The sequence below is a fragment of the Ascaphus truei genome, chromosome 7 (assembly GCF_040206685.1).
Source record: "Ascaphus truei isolate aAscTru1 chromosome 7, aAscTru1.hap1, whole genome shotgun sequence".
NCBI classification, from domain to species: domain Eukaryota; kingdom Metazoa; phylum Chordata; class Amphibia; order Anura; family Ascaphidae; genus Ascaphus; species Ascaphus truei.
Window position 1 is genome coordinate 8338920 of NC_134489.1, and position 11240 is coordinate 8350159.

General features: G+C 45.1%; 1 protein-coding gene across 1 annotated transcript in view; it reads right to left on the reverse strand.

Moving 5' to 3' along the window:
- Positions 1-1301: 1301 nt before the first annotated feature.
- The window catches only part of LOC142498679 (uncharacterized), a 27332-nt gene continuing 17393 nt past the window's right edge, over positions 1302-11240 (reverse strand). Inside the window, exons 5-6 of the mRNA XM_075606946.1 lie at positions 2799-2855; positions 1302-1388 (exon numbers count right to left, since the gene is read on the reverse strand). Coding sequence (XP_075463061.1) covers positions 2812-2855 — 44 coding nt within the window. The 3' untranslated portion in view covers positions 1302-1388; positions 2799-2811. The remainder of the gene's footprint in view (positions 1389-2798; positions 2856-11240) is intronic.

Here is an 11240-nt window from a genome sequence, read left to right on the forward strand (position 1 = left end):
TGTGATAAGTGGGTTAAACTTACCAAGGTGGGTGTGTGACTCCGCAGGGGTGATCCCAGGTGTGTAGGGTGAGTCTGCAGGGAGAGGGTCTCCGAGGCTATTAGGCTTCAGAGTCTCGGGTGACAGTCTTGGGGTATGGCGAGTCTGCAGGGGTGAGACTCTGTGGCAGTATGTGTGTGTGTCTGTGTGTCACAGTGGAGTAGGTGTGTCCGTGATGTCAGCGTACCTCTTGGCCAATGAGAGCCATGGGGGAGGCGGGGCATGGGCGGACGGACCGACGGACCAATGAGAATCCCCACATCTAACAATCAAACAATTTTCATTTATATATATATATATAGATATTATATATATATAGATAGATATATATATCGTTAATATGGCAGTTAATAGTATGCCGACCCTCTTTCAGACAAATGTACACCTCCAATGGAGTCTCATTAGAGTGATCTCCTATTTTATGGAGTATTTAGGTCTGATAGTATGTATCTAAATTGGTCTTATATTAGAAATTTGTGTTTTTATCTAAATCTCTGGGATGATTGATACCACAAAGAGCACCAGGTCACCAAATGGTGAAAAATTAGAAAAAGGTACAAATAACATACTATTAAAAAAAACTGCATAAAATACATGTAACCCTGGGTCCGTCCCCCCCCCCCCCCCGCCCCTTCAGATACATGTGCTATCTCTAGGGTGTGTGAGGGCTGGTTTCATGCGCTTGAGTGGTGCATACCTGCGTGGAACAGGAGGGCCTGAGCTTCCCGCAATGTTGTTGGGGAGACAGGACCAGGCTTCTGGGGTAGTTGCCTCATTCTCTTAGTGGTGGTGCAGCACCTCCATCTTCTATACCTTCCCAGGAGTATGGGGTAGGACCCGTACAGAAGAAGTGACCCCTGGTCCCAGGGTGGGTGCTCCAGAACACACACAACAGTCTTTGTGTAAAATAGCAATGTCTCTCTTTATTGTACACAGCAGCCTTGCAGCAGACAGCCGCAACAACAACAGCAGCAGTAGCAGTACACAGCAATAATCCCACGGTGTACAGCCTTTCATCTCTCCTCTCCTTACCTCCAAATAGTACTTGTAACAGGGGACTTATCCCTGTTCAGTAATGTTCCTTTAATCTAGCAGTGTGGTAGTTAATTACTAAACATCACCTGTCTGATTAGATTGTTTACAAAAAGCCTGCCTTTGAGACAGGAAGTGACTCTCTTTAGCTCTGACTGAGAGCTGACTTTTGGAGACCCCACAGTGTCTTGAGTTCTGCCAGCCACACAGCAGAGCTGATTGCAAGACATCCAATAAGACTACTAAACCTGGATGCTGATATTTTTCTGTGCACGCACGGGTGCGGTTCCAGGAGAGCAGAGAAACTTACTCTACAGCTGATAAACAGATAAGACTTTCATTATTAAGAGACTGCTTATATCTGCTTATTTTCATGCTATGTGTTTGGGATGGGAGAAATGCTTAATTAATGGAGATGTGAACTAATTGCAAGGATTTCACTAGAAATACTCCCAAGTGAATGGAAGCTTTGTTCCCCCCTGTGTTTGGATAATGTCCTGATGAAAAGGACAAGGCACAATAAAGCCTATTATAATTTCACATTATAACGACTCCAATTGTGTACCTCTGTGAACGTCCGTCTACAGTACTCCACAGGATGGTCTGTGAGGGGCCTCAATACCCCAGTGCCCGCCTCAAAGGGTCCCCTCTGGGCAGGGGTAGATCCTCCCCATCACCCCCTCATCAGGGTGAGGGGCACTGGTTCCACCGGAGCTCTGTTCCTCGCCACTATCATAGGCCAGAGTCCTCGTAGTATCTCTCCCGCTCCCAGGAGAGAGCTCGACCTACTCCCTCTCTTCCAACTCCCAGGACAGACTTGGATGGACTCCCAAGTAGAACTCAAAGTAGAACTAACTGTCACTTACAGGAATGGGCTGCTAAATAGTCTCAGCCCCACCCCTCATGATGTCAGCAGGACCTCCCCTCTGGCTCATGCCTGCAGCAGAGTCAGGGGCCTACATCTATCCCTCAGGGCAGGGCTTGAAGGGGGGAAAACCCATGATTACTACTGATGCCTGCCCTTAACAGGACTTACCTCAGTAGGAGAAAGATATGTATAGCCTGTGCTGTTTACAGGGGGGCTACATACACATTTGAGGTGTAACCACAATCTAGATATTTATAGATGTGGGGCCAATTGCTAAACTGTAACTCATATATGTAGATGATATATTCACTGCAAAATATAAATGCAGGTAAGTGAGAGGTTAACTCCTATGCCTGGGGATTATATAGAGACATATATTACCACAATGTAACTGCTGTTAGGTTAACACAGGTCAAACCATGTGCCTATTGGGTCACAATAATGGTGGTAGTATTAGCTGTTTAAGTCTGATATAATAGTCAGAAGCTAGCATGGATATAATCAGAGCCTGGGAGCAAAGTTATTTACTGCTCCAGAGCCTGTTAACTTCAATGTATATTTAATTCTGTCACTTACCAGAGTGACTTAATGACATACAGCTATTTTATAGCAATACCAGTTAGATCGTTTTATATCAAAACAGTAAAGAATAGTATATTCACTGTGAAATGTCACTTCAGGTAGGTGAGAGGTTAACTCCTACTGTATAACCGGGAGTGTTTGCAGAAGCAGGGTTGCCAACAGAAATCATGGATCAAATGAACAGGACAAATGAAAGGAGCCCCCTCCCCCCCAATGCTACATCCTATGTGACAAAAGACCTGGGGGGGATTCAGTATGAGCCTTGAGTGTTCCCTACCTGTCTTTCTGGGTTAGGGGGAATTCCGATATCTCCTGTGTGAAGCTTGAGTTAGATCTGGAAGAAAGCTGTATAGGTTATTTCGGTGTAGGTATAGGTATAGGGCTCCGATTTCTTCTAGATTCTGGACAGAGTTCCAAAAGGATATATTCAGAGACACCGAGATAACAGATCCCAATTATAAAATAACTTTGTTACTAGTTATACATAGCTTTGTTGGATACAGCCAGCACATTAGTAGCAGATATATACCAATAGGCAAATTATTTAACAGATGTTTTAACATCATGGTAGTTGCTGATGTCAGCAATTAATGTGCTAACATAGTAGTAAATATAGATGTTTCAGTATCTTAATGCTGAAAGATGTTGGCAACCACAATAAGTTGATGTAATGGCATGCATTAAAAGGATAAGGGTTTAGTTCCAGATGATCAGGTATGTGTCAACATATAGCACTATAAATACATACAGTATATGTATATATGACACTAGTCAGGATCTTGTAATATCCAGATGATGGATATAAAGTCCCAATAAGAAATATAGAATACCAGGGAAACTCGTTGCAAATCCCTATCCAGTGACTCGAAGATTTTTCCAAGTCATATGTATTGAGGTACCCTAGATGGAAGGGTAGTGTGGGTCTGGAGAGGAGCCAAGTCCCAGACCCTTAAACAAATGGGGAGAAGACAAAGCCCAAATTTAGACCCTGTGGAGAGAGGGTCCCAAGGTTTAATATTCAACGAGATTCTTTCTGTAGGATTTCCCTAACCCAATCCCCCCCTAATATTTCTAGGGACAGATTCGATACCAGGAAACTTAAGACCTGATGTACCACCCTGGTGTATCTGATGTATATTATTTGCCAATGGTGCGTACGATGATTACGAATGTCCCCTAAATGTTGTAGAATCCTGTGGCGAAGTTGCCTAGTGGTTTTGCCAACATACTTTTTTTCTGCAGACACAGATTGCTAAATAAACAACACCTACAGTTTTACAATTGATAAACGGTTTCATTTTATCATTGCGACTATCATCCCAATTCTGGAATGTTTTGATTGGACTAGAACAAATGGGGTTCTGTGGAACCCTGGGGTTCCACGGAGTAGTACCAGGGGTTCCAACATGGCTCTCCTCTACCCCCCTCTCCCCCATAGCGGCTGTGGAGAGGGTGAGCAGCCACGAAGAGAAAGACTGTTTGCTCCACTGAGGCTCGTGCGGGAAGCCCCGGCTCTGCACGCTGCTCGTTCGGGGAAGATGCCACTAGCGCAGCTGGCTGACCAATGGCAAAAGCTGCCGGTGAAGAAAGTGGAGAGCGAGGTGCATGAGAAGGGAGCGTGAGGAGGGAGGCTGGGGAGGGTGGCAGTTAGAGCTCGCGCCGGAGCAGGAGAACAGTGACAGGAGGGCGCATGGGATATCTACTTATAAGGAAAGTGTATGGCAGTATAGAAAGGTGTGAGTGAGCAGGGGAGGTGTATAGGAAGGAGTGATGGAAAGTGTATGGGAGAGTTATAGGAGGGAGTGAGTGAGAGGAAGTGTATGGGAGAATATAGGAAGGAGTGAGGGGAAGTGTATAGGGGGAAGTGTATAGGAAGGAGTGAGGGGAAGTGTATAGGGGGAAGTGTATAGGAAGGAGTGAGGGAAAGTGTATGGGGGGAAGTGTATAGGAACGAGTGAGGTGTGTGTGTATGAAAATAGTATATATATTATATATGTATGTATGTATGTATATATAAGTGTGTGTGTGTGTGTGTTGTATAGTAAAGGAGTAACACGTGTATTGTAGAGCAGCATTTCCCAAATGGGGTTCCGCGGAACCCTGAGGTCTTTTAAAAATGTTGGGACAGTGGGGGACTTTTAAAAAACCCGGGTGTTCCGTGAGGTAAAATTAAGTGTTTCTGCGAAAAAATAAAACATTTAAAAATTGCAGCCGCCAGGAGGGAAGGCGACACTAACACCCCTGCATGCTCCCTTCCCCATCTACACCATAATAATAAACAAAGAATCTGATGCTATAATTATCATATAAGAGTAAAACCTTATTTTTTTCCCCTGACGGGCACGTATATAGGGCGGCTGCATTTATTTATGGGACATGAAAGAGGACAAAACGTGTAGCTTACCTGTTGTGACCCTGCTCGTACCTGACCTGTCTCTTCTTGTCCCCCTGAACCTTGGCTTGGCTAAACAGACTTCTACGCTCTCCGATCCTCGACTACGGCTTACGGATCTCGACTACTCTACACTCTCTAATCCCGGACCATAGGCAAGTATCTGTACCCTCTCCACTCTCCTATCCTGACCCTGCTACGTTCACAACTCTGCAATCCGGACCCACCCCCGTGGCTTGGGTGGTGGTTATATATATTCCCCACCTCGGCCCCGCGGTTCAGTCCAGGTTGCAGTGAGCAACCGTGACAGTTATATGCTTTCTTCACCGATCGTTTACTGTATCCCCTATCCAAGAATCAAAGAATCGTTGTTTCATCAGACTGGATTGCTCCTCGAACTCCACATCGATGAAAAATTCCTCCTCACTCGCAGAAATTGTCCTACCGGAATACCGGATATCGGGTGATAAGGGTGGTGACTATCAGCACGTAAAAGACTGTTGGTCGCTGTGGCTTTACGATGCATAGTTGTTTCCATTCTGCCAGATGAAGCCTTGAGATCGTTAGATCCAAGAATGTGATCATAAATTCACTAATCTCGAAAGTTAGTCACAGATTGAAGGTATTCATATTAAGATGTTTAATAAATTCTTCAAAATGTTGCCTGGTACCTCTCCATAAAATCAAAATATCCTCGATATATCTTGCCCACATAATAATGTTGGGAGAAGCTTGTGGGGAGCGCAGATGTCACCATATGTGGGGAAAGAAATATATATAGTGTGGTATGTTCTACAAAATAAACAATCAATTCAAAGAATCACGATTGGGAACTCACACTTTCCCAGTGAAAAATCAGCAGTGGATATAATATTGAAGACTCTGCCAGTGTGAAGTGTCAGGAATCAGCAGGATGGTCCCTCAATGAGAAAAGATGACACACTTAGGGCCTCATGCAGAGAGCAGCGCTATTTGAAATCTCGCCATTTTCCAGCGAAAATCGCGCTAAAAACAGGTTAAAATGGCGAGCTAGGGAAAAAGCGCCATTTTTTTGTTTTTTTTAAACTCGCCTTTCTACCGGCGAGAACCTAAATCTCCCCTGTTGAAAAAATATCCCTATTCAGAAAGGCGCGATCGCCATCTAGTGGCTGATTGCGCCAATAACATGGAGAGAAATTCTCTATTTACCTCTGCCAAAAAAATTTGGCAAGAAGCTGGAGGTCGGCGGCCGGTGGGGGAGAGGAAAAAAAAAAACGCGATTTTTTTTCAACACGTTTCAACAGCGCTCATATCGCTGGTTGAAACTCTCCATATGCAGAAAGGATTCTAAATGCAGTTTTCGGACCTTTCTGCATATGGAGAAAAAAACTCTCCATTAAAGCTTCTTTTTATTCCCCTCTCCAATTTTAAATAGCGCTGCTCTCTGCATGAGGCCCTTAGTGCAACATTGCATGTTCCAGTAAAATATATTATCCAAGGCAATAAGTATTGCACTTACATTTGGCACTATGTGCATAGACACACAACAATAATGATGCACAGCTTGTGTATGCCACCAGCCCTGCTCCCGAGGTTGCGTCGCGTCACTTCCGGTCGGTCCGTGGCGTCACTTCCGATTGCGATTGATCGCAGGAATGGAATCACTGGGTAGAGGGGAGGTGCTGGATAAACTTCTCAGGCTGCTGCAGGTTCAACTCTACGCGTTTCGCTGGCTTGGCAGCTTCGTCAGGAGTTCAATCTGTAGCATTACACTTAATAATATGTATATACCCCTATAAGGTTCTGATTGGATAAAGGCATAATTCACAACATCCTATTGGTTGGTTTAGACACTTGTGATTGGCCAGTGGGCGGGACTACTATTTTGTCCTACTCTGTTAATACAATACATAACACAATAACTTTAATAACATAATATTAAAATAATTTAACAAAAAATACATAAAAAAATGTATCTAATGTATACAACTAATATTTGAAAAAGCTAACTAACAATTATATATGAACTGGTTATAATAATTCCAAATGACTGATAGCTATATGATGAGGGCAACTTTATCTGAGCTGATATTCAAAGTTTGACACTCAGAAAAAAACATATATATGAAGGGAATGGAACGGAAGAGAATGATGGAGGGGAAAAAGGGGAGCAAAAGAGAGCATTCATATGTAGTGTATATGTGTATATTTATATTATTGGAGTTATGTATATGCATGCAATTATAAATGCTATACTAATTTTGTATTTTTTATTTATATATGTTTTTTTCAGCTCTGGAGACCCCCTGCACATCTACACTATGAATAAAATTTTATTAAAAATATTTTTATTTTGGCCGAGGTTTGCACCGAGAGAGTGATGGATCTCTCTCTGCTGCAGACATCTCGGCAGGGGAGCCCTTCTCGCCAGGCAGACTGTCTCGCCACCGGCAAACCGCCATGTTTTGTGCGTGTTGCCCTCGCAGTATGCAGGAATGGCCGAATCCCTTGCGAATCACTGCGAGAGCAACATGCACAAAACATGGCGAGTTCAAACCCCTGGCGAAAGCACTTTTTCGCTGCTTAATGCATGACCCCCTTAGTCTTGACTCGTTCTTGGTTGTCCAGGGGGAGCCCTGTCTGTGCATTTATCCAGACCACAGCAATTGAGCCAGTGTATTTGCATGTATTTGTACCCATTAGGGTATTTGCTTGTATTTGTACCCATTAGGGTATTTGCATGTATTTGTACCCATTAGGATATCTTTGGGCTTATTCCCATATCAACTTGTAGGTTCCATTAGCACACTATCTGAGTTTGGTTTATTAGCTTTGATTTAGGAAGTTACCTTTGGGATAATAGGAAACAGGCCTGAAGATGGGGTTCACCCCCAAAATATTGCCCCCTTGTTTACCTTTATCCTATTTTTTTTATTGCCCCCTTTCTCCCCCCCACCCCCCCATCTCCTATCTGTTTTCCCCTTCCCTTCTGTTAGGACCAGTAGGTCAGGCCAGAATCTGCACTTGTGTTAAGCATCCATGTTATCTGTTCATAACCAGTTAAGATTCTGTAGTCAGCCTTTTGCCGAAATATAATTCCTAATGCACTGTTTCTGCCAAATTACATTTCCTTTCTCCCTGCTCAGGATATTGCTAAGATAGTTTTTGTATTGTCAGTTTCCTGCTCTTTTAGTTAGAATATAATAGACTGGTTCTATGAAAGAGGCAAAATCGTATAACTTAGTTGCTAGAGATTCAAGGTCTCTTTTGATAACAGACAATGAATAAGCTATGTATTGTGACATTGCCTGTATTGGGAGAAACACGTCCCAAAATCATGCCACTAATATGTCTTGCCCCTAAATCACGCCTCTAATCAAAGCTACGCCCAAGACACACCCAGGTTACGCCTATGTTACGCCTCTAATCAATATCTTCTTTTTCTGGTATAAAAGTCATTACCCTATGAGTAATAAATTGAGACAAAGGATTTGAAACCTGGCTTGCGTTACGTTTCATTTCTTTCGTATTCCCGGGCCTGTAAGTTCATCAAAAATCGGAGATAACAAGTGGCAGTGCGTGAAAGCTTCCCGGGGAAGTCTGCTGCAAACGGTGCAGATGTGTGTAAATCCAGTCACAAGGCCTTCAGCTTTCTTGGCAGAGGAAAGGTTCCTCTCAGTTCTGAAGCCTAGGCAAGGAAAAAGGTTTTCCTTCACCTTCGTTCCCCTTATCCTTCGCTTCATTTGTTACTTACCCGTGGGTGTCTTTATACACCTTCAGTAATTACTTTCACTTGTTACAATTACCATGCATCAGTTTTTGTATGCAATTTTTGTTAATCTATTTTTCACGTTAACTTTCAGTATTTCAGTACTTGGCTTATCTCTAGACTATTATTTCTTTGAGTGCTAGAAACTACTCTTATTGTTACTACCAGAAGATCCTGGTTGTGTAAAAATACAGAATCTGACACAGGTTTCTTGCAGCTCCCATATACTTATTCTTGAGGCAAGTTACAATCCCAAGCTTCAGTAGTACAGGCAAGATGCTACAGGTTAGAAATGGAGAGCAGTCTTGTTAGATGTTACTCTTCCGAGGATTCTATTCCTCAAAAACAGGCAATGTTGTTTTTTTCCTAACTACAACTTAACCTTTGCATTTCAACCTTTTCATAGCTTTAGTATAAAGAGACAACTGCTAGAAAAAAAAGAACAAAAGCATATATTCCATTTTTGAAGGTCATATATCTGCTGATCTGCGCATCAGACCCAGACTTCTCACTCCGGTGAGCAGATAGGGTGTATTCAGAGCACTCAAATGTTGGACGGACAATCCTTGGCTTGGATTAATAAAATAAGGTACTCTCGTATGGAAAAAATGTATAAGGCTTTATTAAGGCATAGATGATTGACAAAAATAGAAAAAATAGTCCTGCCACGCAAGTGGTTGAGCTCTCTCACTCCGGGGTACTCCCACTTGTACGAAGCAAACGTGTTTCTTTTGCATTCCGTAAAACTTTTTCTCAGCCGTTTCACAGACCATGCAAATGGGAACTTTAGTGAAGCTGAATTGTGAACCCCAAAAATCTACAAATTGTATGAAGGATCTCTGTGCAGTCTGGACCCCAAAAATTAGATCTGTCCCGCCCTCAGCCGTGATAACACAGAAGTGAAATCATGTGTGGAGGTTGTCGGAGCGGGGAGTCGGCGTCGCACTAGTGCTGTGTCCAGTTTGACTCACTGAATGGTCTAAAACAGGCATGTCAAACATGCGGCCCGCGGGCCGCATGCGGCCCGCAACGGATATTTTTGAGGCCCGCTCACAACCAGCGCGGCGGTCGTGTGTTTCGGCGAGCGTGTGGGCGGCGGTTAAAAGTTTTGGCCGCGGGAGAAGCGAGCGCGGGTGTTGGGGAAGCGAGCAGCACGGGCGGAAGTAAAATCTGTCCTGCAGGGGCTGGAGGCGTACGGTGGCCGGGTGCAGTCAATCTGCACTCGTGCCGTGTGTGGGAGGACACGGGGGGCGGAGTCAAAACCCTGGCGGAGAGACTGCATTCTGTGTGTGTGTGTGTGTGTGTCTCTCTCTGAGTGTCACTGTGTGTCACTGTGTGTGTGTGTGTGTGTGTGTGTGTGTGTGTGTGTGTGTGTGTGTAAAGCTGGCCTGCTGGGACTGGAGTCGGACGGTGGCCGGGCGCAGTCATCCTGCACACATGCCGTGTGTGGGAGGACAGCGGGGGCGGAGCCAACAGCTGAGAAAGCTGCAAAAGACGTCTGTGAGACTGCCTCCTGCCTGGAATAAGGTAAGGACAAGGGAGGGGGGAGGGGAGAGAGAGGCAGAGAGGATGATGGATGATGGGGCATGGGGGGAGGATGATGGGGCATGGGGGGGGGATATGATGATGGGGCATGGGGGGGAGATGATGATGGGGCATGGGGGGGGGATATGATGATGGGGCATGGAGGGGGGATATGATGATGGGGCATGGGGGTGGGAATATGATGATGGGGCATGGGGGGGGATATGATGATGGGGCATGGGGGGGAAATATGATGATGGGGCATGTGGGGGGAAATATGATGATGGGGCATGGGGGGGGGGAAATATGATGATGGGGCATGGGGGGAGGATGATGGGGCATGGGGGGGGGATATGATGATGGGGCATGGGGGGGAGATGATGATGGGGCATGGGGGGGGATATGATGATGGGGCATGGAGGGGGGATATGATGATGGGGCATGGGGGTGGGAATATGATGATGGGGCATGGGGGGGGGGATATGATGATGGGGCATGGGGGGGGAATATGATGATGGGCCTGTGGGGGGAAATATGATGGGGCATGGGGGGGGGAAATATGATGATGGGGCATGGGGGGGGGAAATATGATGATGGGGCATGGGGGGGGGGGAATATGATGATGGGGCATGGGGGGGGAAATATGATGATGGGGCATGGGGGGGGGGAATATGATGATGGGGCATGGGGGGGGAAATATGATGATGGGGCATGGGGGGTAATATGATGATGGGGCATGGGGGCCAGCCTGGGCAGATAAAGATGGGAGGCAGGGAGTGGGGAATACGATGATGGGGCATGGGGGCCAGTCTGGGAGATGAGATCATGATGAGGGGGGGAGGTGGGGGTATTTTTTAAATGTATTGGGGAGGTGGAGCTATTTTTTAAATGTATTGGGGAGGTGGGGCTATTTTTTAAATGTATTGGGGAGGTGGGGCTATTTTTTAAATGTATTCGGGGGAGTGGGGGTATTTTTAAAATGTATTTGGGGGCGTGGGGTTATTTTTACATGTATTTGGGAGTGTGGGGGTATTTTTTATATGTATTTGGGAGTG